Source organism: Alligator mississippiensis, chromosome 1 (genome assembly GCF_030867095.1).
Source record: "Alligator mississippiensis isolate rAllMis1 chromosome 1, rAllMis1, whole genome shotgun sequence".
Lineage (NCBI taxonomy): Eukaryota > Metazoa > Chordata > Crocodylia > Alligatoridae > Alligator > Alligator mississippiensis.
The window spans coordinates 256,246,727-256,268,057 of NC_081824.1; the positions used below are offsets into that span (position 1 = coordinate 256,246,727).

The 21,331-nt window shown below is 44.3% G+C and overlaps 1 protein-coding gene and 1 long non-coding RNA gene across 3 annotated transcripts in view; one reads left to right on the forward strand and one right to left on the reverse strand.

Moving 5' to 3' along the window:
• Positions 1-21,331, reverse strand: part of LOC109280316 (OX-2 membrane glycoprotein) — a 22,912-nt gene continuing 1,581 nt past the window's right edge. Inside the window, exons 3-7 of one of the 2 annotated variants that reach the window (XM_059720523.1) lie at positions 19,600-19,914; positions 14,426-14,522; positions 12,624-12,707; positions 10,520-10,640; positions 1-3,910 (exon numbers count right to left, since the gene is read on the reverse strand). In XM_059720523.1, the coding sequence (XP_059576506.1) occupies positions 3,746-3,910; positions 10,520-10,640; positions 12,624-12,707; positions 14,426-14,522; positions 19,600-19,914 (782 nt within the window). In that variant the 3' untranslated portion in view covers positions 1-3,745. The remainder of the gene's footprint in view (positions 3,911-10,519; positions 10,641-12,623; positions 12,708-14,425; positions 14,523-19,599; positions 19,915-21,331) is intronic. The other variant, XM_059720524.1, reaches the window with a different exon arrangement.
• The window catches only part of LOC132247700 (uncharacterized), a 17,010-nt gene continuing 15,722 nt past the window's right edge, over positions 20,044-21,331 (forward strand). Inside the window, exon 1 of the long non-coding RNA XR_009459012.1 lies at positions 20,044-20,288. This is a non-coding gene — a long non-coding RNA (uncharacterized LOC132247700). The remainder of the gene's footprint in view (positions 20,289-21,331) is intronic.

Below are 21,331 nucleotides of genomic sequence, written 5' to 3' on the forward strand. Positions count from 1 at the left end.
TGCTTTTAAAATCAGTCTTTATTTTCATCAGATCGATACAATATTTACTGCTTTTTATTTATTTTTGCTAAACACTCCTCTTCAGAAGTGTTTTTATAATTTCTAGTGACATCCAAGTCTCGTCAAGTTTACCTTTACAGCACACTAACATAGGCTAACGCACCCACCCAAATCCCTTATCTTGGCATAAGACAGATGTAATACCTGCAAAAATACACTTAAAACTGCTTTTGCTAATCCCTCCTCTTAAGGAGGAATTTATGGGCATTTTTTACACGTGTTCCCAACATGGCACTGGATACTTTTAATTAGCAAGCTATGTTAATTAAAAGCATCTGCATGCCATGTGTGTCATAGCACAGCATGTTGCTGTGCTGAGAAAATGGCAGCAGGACACTTTGAATAAAGCATATCAAATGTGTTTTATTTCAAAGTGAACCGCCGCCATTTTTGCAGTGTGGAGACACTGCACCATTGATACATGTGATATGTGAGGCTTCCAGAGCATGTCAATTTACGTGCTCCAGCAGACTCGGTTAATCAAGTCTGTTCCGACACGATGGATTTCCAGAGCATTGGAGCGGGCTGCCCGCATGTGTCTAAGTGCCCTATATTTCCTTGTCCCAATTAAGTATTCAGTGTAGGGTACCAGAGGCATGCATATCCTCTTCATGGATCATTCCATATAAAGCAGCATTTGCATCTTCAGCAAAATGAACAGCGTTTATAATCTTTACATCCTGAACTCAATGGGCATCTATAGACATGATCTGGGTGTGGGAGGGGGGCACTGAAATTAGAGTGGCTCCAAGAGTGGCTTATTAAACAAACTTTAAATAAAGTGCTCTCGCTGGCATCTTGAAGCACAGGGATACTTCAAGACAAAGTCTGGTTGGAGCATGGCAATGGACCATGCTCCAGTAGACCTGATTAATTGAGACTCCTCCAATATGCTGTAATTACAGAATATAAAACGCTTCCCATGCACAGCTCAGTACAAAGTTCCTGAATTGTCTGGTTTATATACTCATCTGTCCAGTTCACACACACATGCTTTCCTTGCCCTGGTGCAGCTGGGACACAGCCCACACAGTCTTCAAAAAGTGCCTCTCTCAAGCAGTATTTCATTATACCATAAAAAGAAACATGCATAAGAGTTTTCATGAAACCCTTACGTTCTTGACATGAAATAGGACCTGTTAGTCCTATCCCTAGCATTCTTCTAAAAGCCCCATCATTATCTCTTGAAACATCAGGGCTAAGTACAGACAGTCAAAATACCTGAGGCAGAATTGATTCAGTCTTTGCAGGTTAGTCTAAACTGCAAAGATTACATCAAAACAGAAGTGATCAGGTATTTTCCTTTGATTCAGGAAATGTAGCTACGCACCTACAGTGGTTCAAGCGAGAAGCCAGGGGACGCTAGCGCACAGTTCTCTGGCGCACAGCCAGCATGGGCTGTGTGTTCACTTCCTGCTGCCCCTGAGGTCTTATCTGTAGCTCTGCTTCCTCATCAGCATCTTCTTCCCACTCAGGCTCCAGTATAAGGCCACTTCTCCCAAATCCTCAATGTCTGCTCCAGGAGTCGGGGTCTCCGGCTCGCAGGCCTGCTGCTGATGCACATTCACATGGACTTCCTGATCAGGTTCAGGCAGCCTTTGGGCTAAGGGGCTTCTCCCCTCACTGCACTTCTCAAATCTATCGCTATGATAACACCTTCTTTGCAGGGATATGATAAGTCTTGGTGGTGAAGCAAGGATGAGAGGGTACAGTTTGAATGAAAGGCAGACCTGGTAGCATGCCACCTATTACTAAAGGCTGCCAGACATTTCCCATTGTAAGGAATATAGTTGCTAACAATCACTAAACTTTAACAAATCAGAGTAATGTCTAATGCGTTGCATATCTTCCTCTGATCTGTGGTTTTGGAAGAATTCAGCCAAAAGAGCTCAGCTGTTTCTGGGAAGAAAGGTAGGGACAAACAAACTGTGTTTCAATCCCCTCACCCCCTGTGACCTACAGGCATGAGGCTGGACTTCCCCCTTTTGACTCTAAACTTGAGAGCAGGGAACTTGTCTTTTTTGAGCTCTCACTGACATATCCCCTGTCCTTCTGGCACTGAGATAATGAAGCCATATAATTCAATACAGAGAGCCAAGGTGCACTGTGGGCTTGGAGTGGGCAGTAGATTGGTAAAGGAGTATGGGGCTGAATTGGAAGCAGAAGCTGGCAAGGAAGGAAACCAACTGAGGGGGCAAGGAGAGCAGGAGAGCAGACAGCCATAACCTGGAGACCCCATAGCCTGGCTTGCTGGGGCCACATGCCTGCTAGGGCAGAGAACCAGCAGACTTGCTTCACATATGAGACAGAGGAGCCTGAGAGCCCATGTGTGATGGGCCACACGTTGTTCTAGGAGTGTTTCCTCTCATTCTCCAAGCAGTATAAATGCCCACACAGCCTTTAAGTTTCACAAGTAAGTTGATAAAAACTGTCCCATCCCCCACCTGTAATTTGCCTTGATCAAAACCTGGCTTTGCCCCCTCCCCCAGTGTTGCCCAGGGGGCAAGGCAGCTGGCCAAAGGAGCCTGCTGAAGGAAGAATATGGTCAGTTAGCAGCAAATTAACCTAAACGGGGGTGGGGTGGATACTGGTAGAACCAGTAATTTTAATAAAAACTGCAGGTCAGCTGGGGATGGGGCAGGAATCCCTGCACACACTGGAAAATAAATTAATTTAGTATGATGCCTCTCATTTTGGACCTAGACTGTTTGGACCTGGGGAGTCCTGAGAGCGGGAGGGGACCATTTGCATTGAAGGGCAAATGAAAGCACTCCAAGGTGCACTCCTTAGGTGACCGAGCAGTTATTCATTCTTTGATGGAACCAGGGGTGAATTATGGGGTGATGGCGCCACTGTCAGTAAGCACAGTCTTTGGGTAGTTGCAGGCAGCAAGGCACAGGGCGGGGCATCCATGCCAGGCTATTTTGGGGGGGTGGGAGGACGATGACCATGCAGGCAACTGTAGCTTGGTGTGGGACAGCTATGGCTTGCTGGGGCAGGGTGGGTGTGAGTGTTCTTGGAGTGAGGGGATTACTGGTTTGCTGGCACCCCCTGCTGTAACTGAGTAGCAAAGAGATCATCAGGATGGACTATTATATGGCTCTCCCTAATGGAATTTACAGGGAATTGTACACCAGGCTTAATTCATTTGAAAGCCCTGTATGTGCAAACACTGATGCAGTGCTCCAAAATAAACAAGTTCAAATGTTATAAACCCATTTAATTTAATTAGGACTAAACCTATAGCATGTACAGGTGCCCTATGGTACTATTCAGGTTATGTTCACAAACACTCATATAAGTGACAGAGAGAGGCACCTCAAACCAAGTGACAATTACTTATGAGTTTAAAAAGTAGGTTGGTTATAAGACTTTGAAAATCTGCGTTATACCATTGTGATTGCTCTTTGTTATTTTTAAATTTGGTTGCTCTGAATAAGACAGAGCCCTTTCTGACTGATTACTGAACATCAAGATTGTCCCCTATTCCCTGGGTTGCCAAAGGATTGAGTTTGTCAGCAGGTGGATGGAATAAAAAGATTATGGGCAAGAAAAATAGCCAAAGATTACTGGACATTTCAGCATTTGTACTGATCTGAAAGTCTCAGGATTTCAGGAGCACTCTCAGCCACCTTTTGCTCATTTTCAGTAGTTAAACTTCACCCCTGTCTTAATTTCTTAAAATTTAATCATCTATTTCTTTAATACCCTCCAGTGAAGTGTCATGGAAATTGGCCTCCTCATTCTTTTTCACATCTTGGACTAACGCTCTACACACGTTTCCATTGTTTTGACTCCTATTTAGTTTTTGTGCTGGTGTCCTTTTCCGAAGAGGTGTTGGGGTTTGTCCCTGTAAAGCAAGCAAAACAGTAAGGCAACATTGATGATGGTGCTTTTTTTTTTTGGACAGGGAAAGATACTGAGGAATAACACTAATAGGAAACAAATGGATAGAACTTTCAAAATCAAGTAGCTCGTATGATAAAATGTCAGGGAGTATAAACACGACTGATTAAGGAACACACTAAGAAGGCTGATGCTGCTTTCAAGATGTGAAAGTTGTATAATTACATGAAGGATACTGTCGGCCTCACTGGAACGCTGATTAATATGTATGCTGCATGCACAAAGGCTTGGCTAAACTGTTGGCCAGAGTAAATCTGATCAGTGAACCTGAGTGACGCATGAACTCTTTGCATAAGCAAAACTTGGAATGTGGCCCAGGTGTTTACTCCTGTCAGGAGATAGGAGTGGGAGATTGCTGGACATGGTGTAGAATAGACCAGAACCAGGATGATGAAGCTGGAATGGGAACATCCAGTTCAGGAGGTGGAACAAGCCTATGGTACAGGAAAGCTCAAGATATTGAAGGTATCGGTGGAGTATAGTACATAATTTGTTTGGATCACTGTATAAAAGGAGCATTAGAAATTATAGGAACTTTGTTTTGCCCTTGGGGAGTCTACATGGAGTTGTGCCAATATCTTGTGATGAGCAAACATGTGTTAACATGTTGTGTGTCAGGTCACAAGTGTGTTGGGTCCCTGCGTTGTAGACAATAAAACTTGCTGAGCTTTTGCCACCAAACTGAGACTGTGGTCATTCTTTAAGACAGGATTGGTGTTGGGAACTCTTGGCTGCGATCCTTTGCTGGCATTGCAGTCCCTGAGATTTCAGAACTGATGACAGATCAATTACATCTGACAAAGAGAGCATCAAAAACAAATGCCAGTACACATGTTATAGTAATTCAGAGTGTTGTAGCTCTGATGGTCCAGGAGATATGAGAGAAGCAAAGTCTGTGGTAATACTTTTTATGAGACTACTTGTATAGTTGGGGAAACAAGTTAGGCAAGCTAACTTTGCTTCTTTCCTAGACCTGTAGAAAGGCACTTTGTGCACAAAACCTTTTTTCTCAAAACTATACAGTGGGTCCAATAAAAGATATCACCAAAAAAAAAAAAAATGCCTTGCTTCTCACACTAGTCACATTATCCTTTTTCCTATCTATGTAACCAAAAGAGCAGAACAACCATTTTTGAGAAAGCAACTGTGGGTGCATCTAGATATGCCATTAAGGCAATGTGATAAACTCTGGCACAGTTTGCACTTGAGTCTATCACAGTGCCTTAGTGGCACATGTAGATGCTCAATCTGCTGCAGTCCAGGGCGTATATGAAAATGCTACAGCAGTTTGAGCTGGGGTGAAGCAGCCCAGCCTGGCAGGCAGTCAAGGGGGTCAGCCAGAGGCTCCAGGAGTCCAGGTTGGGCAGCAGAGGTACTAGCTGGGGCACAGGAATACCCCAGCATGCAGACCCATGTGGCTAGGCAGTAGGCAGGGGTCTGGCTGCCTGCTGACTGGGCTGATAGGCACAGTGTACACCCAGGTCCACAATGTACACCCAGAACCCACTTGGGCTTACACACAGTTCTTTTTGATGTCACAGTAATTTTTTCTTGACAGTACTATCTTATAGATGCAAAGATTAGTTTGCTCCAGTCTAATAGTATTACATATGTAGACTAACACTTTACACTGCAACAAATTAGTCTACTGTGCAGTTAACTACACATGTAGGTGCACCTGGTGATGCTAATTTTTAGTCTCAAATGTACACTCAACTCCTCCTCTTCTAATCTCTGGTTTTCCCCCACTTGCATCTGTTTTTTAGGAAAAGAAAGCCCTTTCAGGCTCAGCCTGCGCTTACTCTCCAATCCGAACTGTGACGGTGGTACATGTCAACACCCTCACAATATGCCTTACCTCACTCAGGAAGCTGCGTTAACAATGTCAGAGCACAGGCTAGCTGCTAAGGACCCAGGCTCATGGATGGGTTTTTACAGCCTCAGTTGCAGTCTATGTGCTTCAGGTACAATACTATGGATATCCAAGGGACTTGGGTTTGCTGATGTTAGCTTAAATCATATGTCTAACAGTAATACAGACGTAGCGTATTCAATAGTTCCGTCAGGACACAACAGACAACCAATTTCCTGGATCTTGAAAAAGGAGCCAATGTGCACCACTGAACCAGGTGATATCAGAGGTAGTTTCCTTTACGTGCTCTGCTAGTCATTTGCTGTGAAACCTGGGACAAGTCACTCACATTTCCACATTTTAAAACTAGGATAACAACTTTCCATTGTGGCAGCATGAGGTGTGCTACCTACACAAGGGCTTTCCATAATCAAAGGGTTCTCTGTTAGCCCTGAGCCAACGCTCTGATGCAGGGCAGGCGAGGGTTAGGAAGAACTATAATGAAGGGTTGGGAAGAACTACAATGAGAATGACTTGGGTCAATTGGTGGGGGTATTCCCCTCCCCCACCAATCAGAAGACCATAGGAAAGAGCTTGACTTAAGGGCGAGGTGAAGAAAAGGACCTGAGGGGAAACTAACCCCTCAGGCTTTCCCATTGGTCCATTCCCAATCTGGGGGTGGTGCCTCCATGAAGAATAAAAGCCCACGTGCCCAGCACATGGGCAGCTTCAACAAGGGACAACGAAGAAGGGCTGCAAGAGAGCTGACCAGTGGGGCGGAACAGTTGCCCTAGAAGCATCCTGAAGATGCATATACCGAGAGGAAGTAGCAGCATCAGTGCACAGATTGGTGCAGAGAGGATCCAGGGAATGGACATGACCTTGGTGGCTGCATGAGGCAGTGCAGGTCCCCAACTCTGTACAAGGCAGGAGCCCTCAGTGCATGGAGTGGTGCACAGGGGTGGAGAGCTGAAGGGATCACCGTGGCTGCACAAAGCAGTGCAGGTCCCCATCCCTGCACAAGACAGGCACCCTTCTGGTGCACAGGGCAGTGCACAGGGCTGAGTGCACAGGGCTGAGAGAGGGCTGACAGGCCCAGTGGATGCATAAAGCAGCTCGGGCCTTCCTGCAGCAAGCAGTAACCGGATGGGTCAACCACCCCAGAGAGGGAGGACGCCCACATCCAACCCACAGATAGAGACAAGCCTAGCCCTCCAAAGATGCATGGAGTCATGAGTTACCCAGGAAGAGGATTTCCACAGGGTAGACGTGGCCCTCCCCACTTTGGGTGATCAAAGGGAAGCACTAACAGGGAGGGGGACCATTTGCCCTTAGGTGTAGAGAGAAATCAAGGGCCCCTGTTTGTTAAAGGGTGGTTTCATGGTTACAGGGCCTCTCCTAGTTGTGTGACCTAAGAAAGGGGGATGGTGTTCCTTTAAGGTAATGGTTTCCTTTTCCGGGTACCATTTCTTCTTTGGGCACAGCTTCTGTGCCATTGTTGTGTCCTGGTTCCTCGTGTTGTTGGGATTTTTGGTGTAAACTTCCATCCTTATTATTGTATTATGAGAGGATTGTAAGCTTCTCTATTTAGCCTGCTAGTAGGGTCTGCTAGCTCAGCCTCGACTCTATATCTGAGTTCATTGTATTGGTTATCTTTATGCATTTGTATCTCATTTGCTATAATCTCACTGTGTATGTTCAGTTATTGTCCCATCACTGCCAGATTTTCCTTTGTTAATTTGCTGTCTAACCTGTGTTTTATCATCGAGTGTTCCCTTGTCTGCTGCCTGGAGGGCCCTATTGAGGGCAGGGGCCTCATACTAACCAGAAGGCCACAGAGGATCAAGGCCTGCGCCTGAGTTCAGAGTTAATACAAGTTACTGTCTTTGTAAACCTATATTTGTAACTAACACATGTGTGTGTGTATTTTATATATAAAATATGTATATAAGTATATAATATAGTACACTTAAACCTGTAAATAGTTAAGTATCACTGGGTGTCCCTGGTATCTGCTCTGCTCTGCTCTGCTCTGCAGGGAAAGGAGGTGAGCTGGTCTGCAGCTAAGCAGTCACGCTCCCACAGCATACATGCACCCACTGATATCCTTTCAATTGAAAGAGGGAGTACCAGCCACATACCACCAGGGTTACATGAAAAAGAAGCCATTGTGCTCCATTGAACCAGGAGATATCAGACTTTGTTTCCTTTACCTGCTCTGCTACTCATTTTCTCTGAAACCTGGGACAAGTCACTCATGTTTCCATATTTTAAAACTAGGATAACAACTTTCTACGCTGGCAGCATCACGTGTGCTACCTAGACAAGGGCTCTCCAAGTCTCCATAATCAAAGGGTTCCCTATTAGCCCTGAGCCAAGGCCCTGAAGTAGGGCAGAGAGGGTTGGGAAGAATGAGAGCTGACTGTCTTACTTCTGTTCTCCAGTTCCCAGGTCAGATCCGTCCTATATCTCAAAATAAGAGTTGTGTGAAAAATGGCTTAAAACCACCTGCTCCCTGCTCTCTATTGCTGCCCCATATACTGGGATATAGTAACAAAGAATCAGGTTCCATGCATCTTGCCCCTTCCTCTCCCCATCTTTGCTTCTTCCTCCTCCACGTTTTACTGAAAAGAAATAGTTACAGTGATCTGAGATAGGTACAGGACAGCTCAAGATATTTAGAATATCGGTGGAGTGTAATACATCATTTGTTTTGATCACTGTATAAAAGGAGTATTAGAAATTACAGCAACTTTGTTTTGGCCTAGGGGAGTCTACATGGAGTTGTGCCAATACCCTGGGAAGTGTGATGAGAGCTCACTGTCTTCCTTCTGTTCTCCAGTTCCCAGGTGAGATCCCTTGTATCTCAAAATAAGAGTGGTGTAAAGATGGCTTAAAACCACCTTCTCCCTGCTCTCTATTGCTATCCAATTTACTGGGATATGGTAACTGAGAATCAGGTTCCATGCCTCTTGCCCCTTCCTCTCCCCATCTCTGCTTCTTTCTCCTCCACATTTTATTGAAAAGAAATAGTTACAGTGCTATGAGATAGACTCATATGTCTTGAGTGACCGGAGCTGAAGTTTAAGCAGCCTGTCTAATGGATACTGCTACAGCAGGCTGCATGACTCAGGGAAAGGGACACTGGTCCAGTAATCAAACACTGTGATTTTGCCTGCCAATGACTCACTGGGCAATATTGGCCAAAGACAGCAACTTCCCCAGGCCTAAGGTTCCCTAACTGGTGATAAATGTTTTTCCACCTCTTGCACCCAGAGAACTGTCAGTGAGGAGCACTGGGCACTAGCTGCCTATGGAAGGTTTGGGGTCTCTACATCATAAGAGAGGTTAAAGTATGAAGCAAACGTAGGTATATTTTGCTTTTGGTCTTAATCATCACTTTGAAATGGACCAAAACCAGCTTGAACTTCATTTTCTTAATATTTTTTTGCTCTGAAACATTATCACTATACTCACAAAGACCATGGCAACTTCTTTGTTGACCTGATGTTACATGAAGATGTAACCTAAAGTTACAGTTTCTTGCAACATCACTGCAGGGGATTACCAGTCTGCATGGAATTTTTATTTTTTTAATTTGGTTTCAATCTACAGTCCCACATGGGTGGCTCTGGAAGCACAGAACTCACTTCTTTTAGGGTATGTGGCCCCTGGGAAGCACAAATATTTGGCCAGATTTGGGGCTGCAGATCAGGCTTGCAGAACTTCAAGTTCCAGTTCTCAGCTCCACAACAACAAGGTTGGGATCACTGGGTCTTCAGGCAGGACTTCGGAGCATCAAGCCTGGAAACCCTGTCTACCCTTGAACAAATGGCTTCCCTTGAACCACAGACCTTGAACCTTGTGAGTGCCTCACAGAAGGCGGGCAGGGTTCAGGTGATATCCTACGTCTGAGTTGCTGAAAATTCATTGAGCCTGAGGTGTTCCAGATGAAACTACTAATTTGTGTATAAGAAATTGGCGTCTTTTGAAACAAAAACAAAAAACCAACCAAATAATTTACAACAGGCTCTAAGCACTTAATTTCACCCAGAGCACACTAAAAACAATCATGTTTCCTTCACCTTTAAAGCCAGGTACAGACATTCAAAAAGCCTGAGGCAGAATTGGTCTAAACTATGGTTTTCTGTAAGTGGCATAGTTTAAATCAGTAGTGCATATAACACATTCACCCTTTGGTGAGGGCATGGGGGGGGGGGGGGCACCATTTTTTCTCTTCTGTTCCTGGTATAGACTGTTTTTGAAAGCAAAACTTCTGTTCTGTCACAGATATAGACTGATTTCCAAACACTTCCATTGGAAAAAGTGTAATGTCTCTAGCTGACCTAAATGTCTTCCTAGAGTTTTCCAGCAAAGACAGGAAGCAAGGTCTTGATTTTCTCTTACATTAAATGCTATGAAACCAATGGACAACCCTCTACCCCCTTCCAGAAAAAAAAAATTAAAAAGACCCTAGTACACCATATGCAAACAAGCTTACATATGATAAAGGAGTGGTATTTTTTTTTCACTCTACATCTGTAGAATATACCAGTAGATAATGAAGTCAATTTACCAGTTGAAAGAAAGTTAATTTAAAATTTTTAAATGACTATTTTAATGAGGACTGGCATATTGCAGCTATGTCAGGCACCCACTGGCATATTCTTGCTCAGGTGTTTTCTTTGTTGAAATTATTACCTCATTTTGATAGGAAACATCCTGGTTCCATGGTGTCTGCAGGTTCTGGGAACTCTTGACCTTGTCTTCATTAAAAAATGCTTCCCTTGCAGGAGTGCTGGCCATACTGGAAACTTGGGACCTAGCATATTGAGATTAGACATTTATAAGTGACTGGAAGTATGCTACACATTTAACAAAACATATTGAAGAGGCATGCCTCTTGTATCAAAGGAATTTAACATCTAGATAGAGACAATGAATACAGTAGGCTGATAACAATAGGGATAATAAAAGGGAATTAATCTCAGGACCCCTCTTTTGTTATCTAGTAACACTTCTTACAGAGGTGTTGATTTGGACTGCCACTCCCAGAAACCCCCAGGGGCTGGGGGCCAAGTATAAAGGGAAAAGGAAGCTTAAGGCTGGAGTAGGGGAAGAGAAAGCAGTGTGCACATGGCACTTGGTCAGCCCTGGGTGGCAGAGTGCACAGTGGAGCTGGAAATCTCACTGTCTTGGTCAGCCAGGACTGTGGACTGAAGGAGCTGGACTCAGACTTGTGACACTAACCCCTATGATTTTCTATATAGAAGTGGGACCTCCCCTTTGCTTCTTGTGCCAATTTGTGGGACTGCAGACACAAAACGATGTGCCACAAATTGGCACAAGTTAGTGACAGTTGTGGGATACTGAAGGGGGCTATCCCACAAGTGAGGCAAAAGGGAATTGGAGGACACAGGCCATAAGGCTCAGGGCAAACTGCTTCAATGAGAGTATAGATGTTGTTTGTTGCGTGGGCATTTAATCAGGGCAGATGAGTTGCATGGAGGGGGGGGCACCCCCCCCCACCTAGTGTCTCAAGGCCTACCTTCAATCCAGCTCCCTCTAGTGGGGAGCAACAAGAACGGGGTGACAATTTGAAATGGCAGCTGAGTTAAATGGGTGGAATGAGGATACGAAGCCAAAATTCCTGAGTCCGTTGCTAACAGGGAAGGCCAGGGACCGCTACAGTAGGCTCAGCGGTGAAGCCAAACAGGATTAACAAGCACGTGACAGGGGCCCTCAGGAATGTTTTGGGACCAGGCACAAGTCCTGTCTGGGACCGTGCAGCTTTCTTTAATTGTAAGAAGACTTCAGTAGAACATGCATTATATTCAGGTTAAACTGTTTGGATTCAGCTAGATCAAAGCAGATAAGAAAATGAGAGTTCTGTGAGAGAATTACAGAAATCCAGGGACAGACATTTTATACATGATTTTTTAAACTTATCAGAACTGTTGGAAATCTACATATTTCCTATCTGACCACAGTAATCCAGGAGACTGGCTCAATTACGCACTAAAGGACTGAAATACTGAAACTAAAGGCCTAGAAGGAGCCTCTGACTTTTCCTGAAAGGAGATGAAATACTGATAAGCACTGAGACTCTCTCCAGTTTCTTTTCAAGATCTGAGGAAATCCAAGTGACACCTATTGCGGTTCGCTGTTTCCCAAGAAAATCAGCTCTGAACAAAAAGAAGAAATGCAAATATTTGTGTGCGTGCCTGCACTTAAGTTTAGAAGTATGAATGTCATGCACAAACTTTTTCACACATAGCAGATGCTTTAAATCAAATTTTCATACCATGTACCTATAGGAAATAAACAGAGTAGAAGCATCTAGAGGAGGGAGGACAAATTTAATAGTGAATTCTTTTAGTTCTAAAAGGCACTTAAGAAGTATTTTAAGTGATGTTACTATCTGGGGAGACAAGTCCAGTAAGTGTAAAGAAGGAATAGATTGACAAAAATGGTGACAACTCTGTACTTTCTTATGCACATTGTGACATAGCAGCAGGTAAGCCCTGCCATGAAGAACTGAGAGATGAACAAATCCCTGGAGGGGGAAAGTGTCCACGTGATCAATCTAAGTGTTATAAAGGGCATGAAGCCCAGGAATGTAATTTTTGGTGTCTGCTGTGGCGAGGAGTTGCAGTGGACTGGAAGTTCCACTGGTAGGGACAGACAGACAGCTGGGGTGAATTTAAACCCTCCTGAAAGGGGAGACCCAGAGGGCTGCACAGAGGTGCAGTGTATGTCTGAGCTACCCAAGACTGTGATAAGTGCTAGAGCAGAACTGACTTACTGAGGGTGGGGCTTCCTGTGGCACAGCATCCTGGAAAGCTTAGCAAGGGTCCCATTGGTGAGCCAACTTCCCTGGGGTGGTAGTCTGGAGGAAGGAAGTAAAAGGGGGAAGTAAACACACAATCAGTCACATGGGAGGCAGCTTCCCTGAGAAGAGGGAGTTAAGGACTATGTTACTTAGGGGACTATGCTGGCTAATATACGCAGAGCCTGTCAGGGTGGTGAGTTCAAGTGAACTGATGGACTTGAGGACCTGAAGGAGAACTTGAGAGGAGAGTGTCCCAGGGTTATGCAGATTAAGTAACATTGAGGCCAAAGACACTGAGACAACTTTTTGAGCATGACTAATCAACTGAGGAAATTCAAAACTGCAAAGTACATTGGTCTGGATGGTAGAAGACTGGATTTAGGAAGAATGAGGCTTGTAATCTGAAGGCACCATAACACCTGGAGTGGTAAGGGCAGGGGATGGCGATGGAGGAGACCTACAAAGAGAGCAGGTGACCAGTTAAGGTGCAAAGAGGACCAGCTGTTCTCCCTCCCGAGATTTACATCTTTCTTTGGCTTTCTTTCTTTCTTTTTTACATAAAAGATGTGGCCAGTGAGTTCCAAAGATGGACCAACTGGTCCTGGCAAACTAACTGTAACTTACTGCTTGGAGGAGCAAGGACTTCTACATATGTAAAGTCACAGGTAAAGTCAGTTAAAAAGTCACAGGATTATAGGAAAATAGGGCTGTGAGGGAACTCGTGGAAGCTCTAATCCCTGCTCAAGGCAGGATCACCCCTGGCTAAACCATAAGTGCTGGCCTACGTAACCTTCTCCTAAGAAATTCTGAGGGTATTCCAAAACTGAACCATCATCACTATTAGAAAGCTCTTCCTAACATCCAAGCTCAATTTGTCTTGTTGCCATTTAAGAAAGTTACTTCTTGTCATGTCCCTGCAACTGCAAAGAATGTTCTGTCACCAACCTGCCTGTGACTGCCTTTCAGCTATTTGAAGACTGTTACTGTATCTGTGAAGAAGCCTTCTCTTCTTCAGACTAAAAAGGCCCAATTCTTTCAACCCCTTGTAAATCAAGTTTTCTAGACCTCTAGTTATTTTTATTGTTCTATACTGGACCCTTACGATTTAGTCTACATCCTTGCTGAAGTGCAGTACTCAAAACTGCAAATCGTACTCTACGAGAGGTCTCACCAGTGCTGAGTAAAATGGAAAAAAAACATCACTTGACTTGCAAGCAACACTTATTAAAACAACCCAATATGCTATTTCACCTTTCTATTTTGCAGTGTCTTACTGGTTGGTTTATTGCAAGGGCCTGTTTACTGAGCCATTGCAGAATAATGTATGGAAGCCAATAGTAATTACTAACACAGCATTCAGGATTTTGAAAACTCCAGCCTGGGAGTTTAATTTTGGGTAAACTCTGCAAAGACTTGTCTACATGTTGCAAGCTGGTGCAATGCAGAAACATATCAGGTAGTTTTGTGCATGCCACTCCTGAGACAGAACCAGGATAGCCATATTTGTACAATGCAGTGCCTGGGTTATTTAGCTCTGCTGAGAGGCTGGCCTCAATATTTGGGGTACAAAGCAATGTGAATACAGCTGTACACCTACTGGGAAAGCTAGCTCAACTAACACTGCACTTCACCGACTTATTTTGGATAGAGCCACCAAAGTCCTGAAGAGCCACAATCTTGGCCTGTGCCTCATGACACAAGCAAGCTGAAGTGTAGGAAAAGGGATTGTAAGCAAGCTTTGTAACACAATTGTATTAAACAGTCATTTTACTTACTTTTTCCCATTTATTTTCCTTAGTACTATGATCATAACTCCTAAGCCAAAAAGTGTAGGAACTAGAAGAAAAAGAATAATCTTCTCCCCAGGAACACCTGAAAAACATTTCAACAAACAGACAAAGGTCACTCATAGCCCCCCACCCGCTTTCCCCCTGTGGGATGCCACGGCTTCATGGTGGCATCTACACAGCCCAGAATTGACAGGGTTAGTCCTGTGGCAGTCACTGCCAATTAAGGGTTTTGTAGCCTTGTTCTGCCACCCGTTCTACATCAGCTGCCATGTTCACCTGCAGATGCTGGCCGTAGGTGTGGCTCATGGGACTCCTGCCCCGAAACTGCACAGCCTCCAGCCCCCCACCAGGTTTGCCTTTGGGGGTGTCTGTGCTGTGCAAGTAAGACTCTGCCTTCCCCTCTGCCTCCTGCACTCAGTGCCACCCCCTCTGCACCCACCCCTTCACTCTGCTCAGAAGGCCAAAATACCAAGCTATGTTCCTGTTATAAACCAAACCTGATTTCATAGCATCATAAATAAAAACCTGATAGTCAACCCTGAAACAGCACAAGACACAACATCCTTTTCTGCCACAGGTAAAACAGGGGGACCATGGCAGCTTGCAGCTGCAAAAGTTGTTAAAAATATGCTTCAGACTTCCCAGGAAAAGGGGCACACTCCTTGCTTTAGAGGAAGGTCCCCCAGAGTCCATACTAATTAGACCAAATATTTCTTCCTGACCACAAATATGGCAACAGCTCTGACCCTGAGCCGAGGAGCAAGACTCTCTAGCTAGAAACCTCTGGATTTAAATCCCATCAAGGGCACTGACACACCCTAGACAAAATCGCTAGCCATGGCTGCAGCCACCACTCACTGCCTCTGAGGTAGGCATAAAAAAACCTTGACATGTGAAGCAGCAGGGAGATAAAAATATCCCTCCTGGCCTCATGCAGCAACCAGCAAAGCCCAGAAGCTTGGGAAATAACCATAGCAGACCACAGGCATAGGTCTGCCTAGATCATCTTTGACCAATGCCTGTGCAACCTCCTCTTGAACACCTCCAATGATGGAGGGTCTACAACTTTCCTAGGCTGTCTATTTTGCTGCTTCACTTTTCCAGCTGTGAAGAAGTTTTTCCTGATATCCCATCTAAACCTACTTTGCTGCAACTTCAAATCATTGGTCCATGTTCTACTCTCTGCAGCCAGAGAGATAAGATGTTTCCCTCTAATTTATGGCAGCCCTTCAAGTATCTGAAGGGTACATTGCATCTCCTCTTCAGCATCTTTACCACAAGCTGAACATACCTACCTCCTTAAATCTCTCCTTGTATGACTTTCCTCCCTAATCCTTCATTATTTTTGTTGCCTACCTCTGAAATCTCTTTAACACTCTACAGTGCCAACAAGAGAGACTCTATAACCTTCTATGTCTTACACGCAATGCTTCTATGGATGCATCCCTTTTGTGTGGCTGCATCACACTGCAGATGCATATTGAGTCTGTGTTCTAGCTAGACTCCTAGATCCTTCTCTGTAGCACTGCCATCCAGCCAGGTGTCACTCATTTGACATTTGTATTTTTTATTGTTCCTCCTGAGGTGCTGCACCCTGGATTTATCAGCATTGAATTTCATTCTGTTAACTCCAGCCCAGCTTTCTAATCTGTCAAGATCCTTCTGAATTGCACTCCCATCCTCCAAAGTGTTCACAAGCCTTCCCAGTTGCTTGTCATCTGCAAACTTATTCAAGAAACTTTCTATAGTGGCATCTGCATCACTAATAAACAAACTGAACAGCACTGGGCCCAGAACAGACCCCTGTGGGACTCCACTTTAAACTTCCTGTCATTCTGACATGGAGCCACTGATAACTGGATCTTTGCCCTTTGAGACTTTGCTTGAGACTGTTGATCCAGTTCTCTATCCACTTTACAGTAGTTTTCTTCAGGCCATATTTCTCCAATTTGTTTATAAGGGCATGCAGCACCATTCTAAAACCTTGCAGAAATCCAGATACACTATGTTCACAGTATTCTCCTTATCCAAAGTAGTTACTTTGTGAAAGGAGATCAAGTTTGGTTGACATAATTTGTTATTAATAACAAATCCAATTCCCTGGGATGAAGTTCAGCAAGCCCTACTGACTTAAATTCATCCTTGTCACGGGATGGGGGTCCTGCAGGATGGCCATGATCTCCCCAAGGCCCCTTACTGTACCAAGTTGGGCCAATGGGCACCCTCTATTCTTGCCCGCCACATCTTTGATGGTATGAATGATAGGGAGGCTGCCTCTAAGTCCTCTTGGACATGGTCTTGATCAACTCTCTGGACTCCATGGGTTTCCGGACCCCTGGTGCATCCCGCTCCAAGATAGATGTCACAATGGGTGTTTTGGGGCACCCTAGCCTTATGGGGTATGTGTGGCTCCAACCACCCTCTTTACTACGCCCCAAGCCTTGCAGATGGTACCGACGTTGTTTGGTCTGGGCCTTGTTGTAATTTGGCCCCCTTGTCCTCCCTGGGCCCTGCACAGCCCTGTCCTGTTCTGCGCCTCCCTGGTGCTTGGGCTCTCCACAGCCCTGTCCCACTCTGCGCCTCCCTGGTGCTTTGGCTCTCCGCAGCCCTGCAAAGTGCTGTACCCCCTCTGGCGCTGGGGTCTGTGCACCCCAAATGCTGCACCTGCTCTGGCGCCAGGGTCCCCATGCTGGCCGTGGCCCTGCCCCACCCCACCGCCTATGAGGCCTCCTCCATCCCCTAATAGCCTCACCCAAACCACCAGTGTTATACAACAATAAACAAAACACAAGCCCCTGGGCTGTAACATAAATTCAAGCCGCCCAGCTATAACATCATTCAAACCCTACCAGGGAATACTCCGTTCCTCAACAGTATCAGAAGCTGTCCCTGCAGTCAGGCCTCTCCCCTTTGTTTGCTCCAGGAGAGCTCCTTCTCCCTTGGCTATCGGCAGGGAACTGCCCTACCTGGTCCCAGCCCTAGGGTTTATATATGAGCCAGGCCCTGCCCCTTCCGGTCAGTTGACCGCTGGCAGGTGTGGGCCACTAGCTTGTTCTGGCTGCCCTTGTAACCAGCAGCTGGGGCTTCCAACTCACTGATAGGGCTCTTCCCCTAGTGTTTTCAGCTCTTTAAAGGAGCAGGGAACCCTAGTGCCCTGCGACAATCCTGATCCTGATCCATCAAAAGCTTTCTGAACATCTCTTTTGTCATCTCATCCCTCAACATCTCCACTTTTTTATCCAAATAATCTTTATGAAGTAAGTATCTGGTTGCAGTCAACATTTTTTTTGTGAAAACTGAGGCAAAGTAGCTATTGAGTAGCTCCACCTTCTTTTACCTTCTGTTACGAGTTCCCTGTGGTTATCTAACAGTGGACCCACAGCATCCTTGGCCTTTTGTTACAAGCCAGCATATTTATAAAACCTCTTCTTGTCATCTGTAGCCTCCCTCACCAGGTGCAGCTTCTTCTTTTTCTTAGCCTTCCAGATTTTTCCCAGAGGGCTCTTGCTTTTTTGTTGTATGCTTCCTTGGTGACCTTCCCATCTTTCCATTACCCATATGCTTTCCTTTTTCAATTGAGGCATCCTAGAAGCATGTTTTGCTGCCACATTGGTCTCTTACTATTCTTTGTGTGATTCCATTGCATCAACTATTTCATGCCGGGCTTCCAATACTGTGTCCTTCAGAAGCTCACAACCCTCCTGGCCACCATTATCCTTCAATTTGTCTTCCCAGGGCACCATGGCTGTTAACTCCTTGAGTCAGCTGAAATCCACCTTTCTGAAATCTGGCCTCCTTGTTCTGCTGGCCTCATGTTCTCCCTGTCTTGGGATCTGGAATCCTATAATGTCATGATCACTTCCTCGCCATGTTGTCCATTACTTTCACATCGTCCACCAATTCATTCCTATTGGTCAAAACAAGATCCAAGATTGATGATCCCCTAGTTCTGGGACAGAAAGTTGTCTTCCACACAGCTTAAGAGCTGACTTGACATTTTATATTTGCCTAAATTGTTCTTCCAGAAGATGGTTGGAAAACTGAAGTCTCTGATCAGTATCACCTTATAGCACACATATGCTCTTTCTAGTTCTGGTCAGATGCATCCCAAATCTTAACAGAAGTCCTTCTCCCCAGATCCCATTGTCAAAGAACATCTGCCATTTCTGTCAAGTTTTTTGTTATTCCCAGAGCAGAGGGATAAGCTTCAAATAACAGGTGATTTCTGAGCTGCTCGCTTGCCTCATCAGCCCCTCTAAAATGTGACTTGCCACCTAGGATGCTATTCTTTCTGTTCACCAAATGAAATGCCAATGCCAAGGCTTGGTAAACTGCAGGATAAAAATTGATGAGCTGCAAACTATGAATAGTGAATAGCCTTACTTATCTGCCATTCATTGCCAAGTTAAACATGGTAGAGTAAATGTGAATGCTTACTTTGCAGTACTGAGCTATCAATGTTCACAGATGTGTTTTGAGAATTAATGAGTGGTCTTATCGTGTTTTGAAAGAACCAGATAGGTATTAATTTTGAAGGTTCTTGTTAGATATGAAGATCCCATGAGCACTCAACATTACTGGTGTTTGTCTATTATAACTGGAATAAAAATGGAAAACCTTCTGAGGGGTTCAACATTGTATCTGTCACAGTATTCAATTTGTTTTTTTATCAACTCATAAATATTTTATTTTCAATCCTTTTCTTTGCATCTTCCTCTAAGAATCATTTTTAGCAAAAGAATATTTTGTTATTTTGATACAAATCATATGTTGGAGTAGTCACAAAAAATAGAAAATAAATCCACACTGACAATATTAAAAATGATTTCTAAAATAAAGCTCTTTGTGGAAGAAAACCAAATTATCATGTGAAAATCTTTCAGAAATCTAACCACATCTTTCTAAAATCCTTTTGCTATGACAGAACAGTTAATTTAAGAAAATCCCAATCCCAGTATATGCCAGACTTGCACCCAAAGAGCCTTCAAGTCATCTGATCTGTGCCCACTGTGTCTGTACATTAGGGTGTTTCTGGGTCTGCTAACTGGAGGAAAACCAATCAGGTGGTAGATTCCATTTTGGTCAGTGTCAAGCAGATAGTTGCAAATACAAGCCTGCAACTACATTGTATCCTACCCCACTTTATCAGTCCAGCCTACCTCCATATTCTTGTTCTTGTCTGTTATCATCTTCTTGATAAACTATCTTCTCTTTAATTCTCTCAGGATGGTCAGGCTGGTCCATTACACAAGTCAGCCTTTTGAGGTGTTCCAAGGAGAAGTTGCAAACATTTGTCACCATAACTGTTCCATCTGCATTGTGAACACTGCCAACCTGAGGGCGATGATCAGTCAGGACTCCCTCAGGTCGCCAGGTGATTTTGGGGGCAGGCCTTCCAGTAGCCGAGCAAATCGCAGTGAGGATCCCCTGGCTAATGAAATTTACGAGGAGCTTGGTTCTGATTTCTGAAACAGCTAAAAGCAGAAACAAAGTGTGACCGATATGAGAATGTTCCTTTAGAGCTTGTTAAATAGTCTTATAGGTTTGCTTAAATGTTACTGGCATTAATGGGCATCTTACCTACTTAGTTTCTAAAGGTTCCTTATTGGCTTCTGTACATTAATCAGGAATAAAAAGCTCGGGTTTTGGAGGTTTGGAGACAATTCCTCTCCCATCAGTCTAAGTGAAATCTTACTCAGAAACTGCTGCATTAACTTCTAAGTAAAAATTCTCCACATCAGGGGAAAGTCCCTTTGGAAACTGGATGTAGAATCGAAGGCAAGCAGAGAATGTCCAGTCCATCTGGCTGAATTAAGCTGATCAGCAATGTATATATATGTTAATGCTGGTAAGTGACAGTAATCACTAACTGTTTAAATTACATAAGATTTTCCATTATCAACACTTATATTTATGTGCTCTAGGACCTCTATCATTTGCTGCTGCCTTTGAAATTCAACCATGCAAAGGCTCTAAGAGTAGTAAAATGCATTGTTCTTTTTTCCAAGAAACATGTTTAGTTTTTTGAGTTATCAGCTGGCAGCAATAACTACTTCTCTTTTCCTGCTCAGCAATGTGATAACCAATGAACATTAACAGCAGGGTTACATCATTGCCACAGGAGACACAATGGAGTAGGAATATATGTGAGCAAACACAGGAGGGTCTGGAGAAGAGTTAAAACAAACACAGACCGCCAGACATACTCCTAGACCAGGTTCTTGGCTTCCAGGCACCCTATACTCCAAATCCCTGCCCCAATACATAGTTCAAAACCTTACACTTCATAAGGAAAAATAACAGAGAAAGTTGGACCAGGGGTGGTATCTACTCTCTGGAAGTGGCACATGGTACCAGCATTATTTTCTTTGCAGAGGCCGATAGGTGGCGTATGCTGCTGGCTTATGTAGTTCCTATTGTTCAGTGGTTTTCAAACTTCCTGAAGTTACAGAACTCATTCATATTGCTTTGTCCGCTGCAAATCTCTCACTCCTGGCTCTGTGGGCAGTGTTACCTATTGTGGAGCCAGGTAACATGGCCCTGCAGTGCTGGCACACTGCCTCCCAGCCCTCTCCACCACTACCTCCAGCCTTTTTGCAGAACCCCTGGTGACCTATCGCAGAACCCCACAGTCCTGCAGACCAGTTTTAAAGCTACTGCCAGAGCTGAAGCAATCTGGGCTGTAACAGGGAAAGCTCACAGTTTAAATTCTACTGACCTGTACCCATTATAATACTATTTCTATTAAATATTTGTATTAAACCATATTTTCAATTAAATATTTTTATTAAACAAAAGCCATTTCCTCAAAAACTTCATTGAGGGACAGCTGCTTATTCCTAATTCTGTGTTAAATTTCCAAATGAAGCCTTGCAAAAGAGATTTTGAATA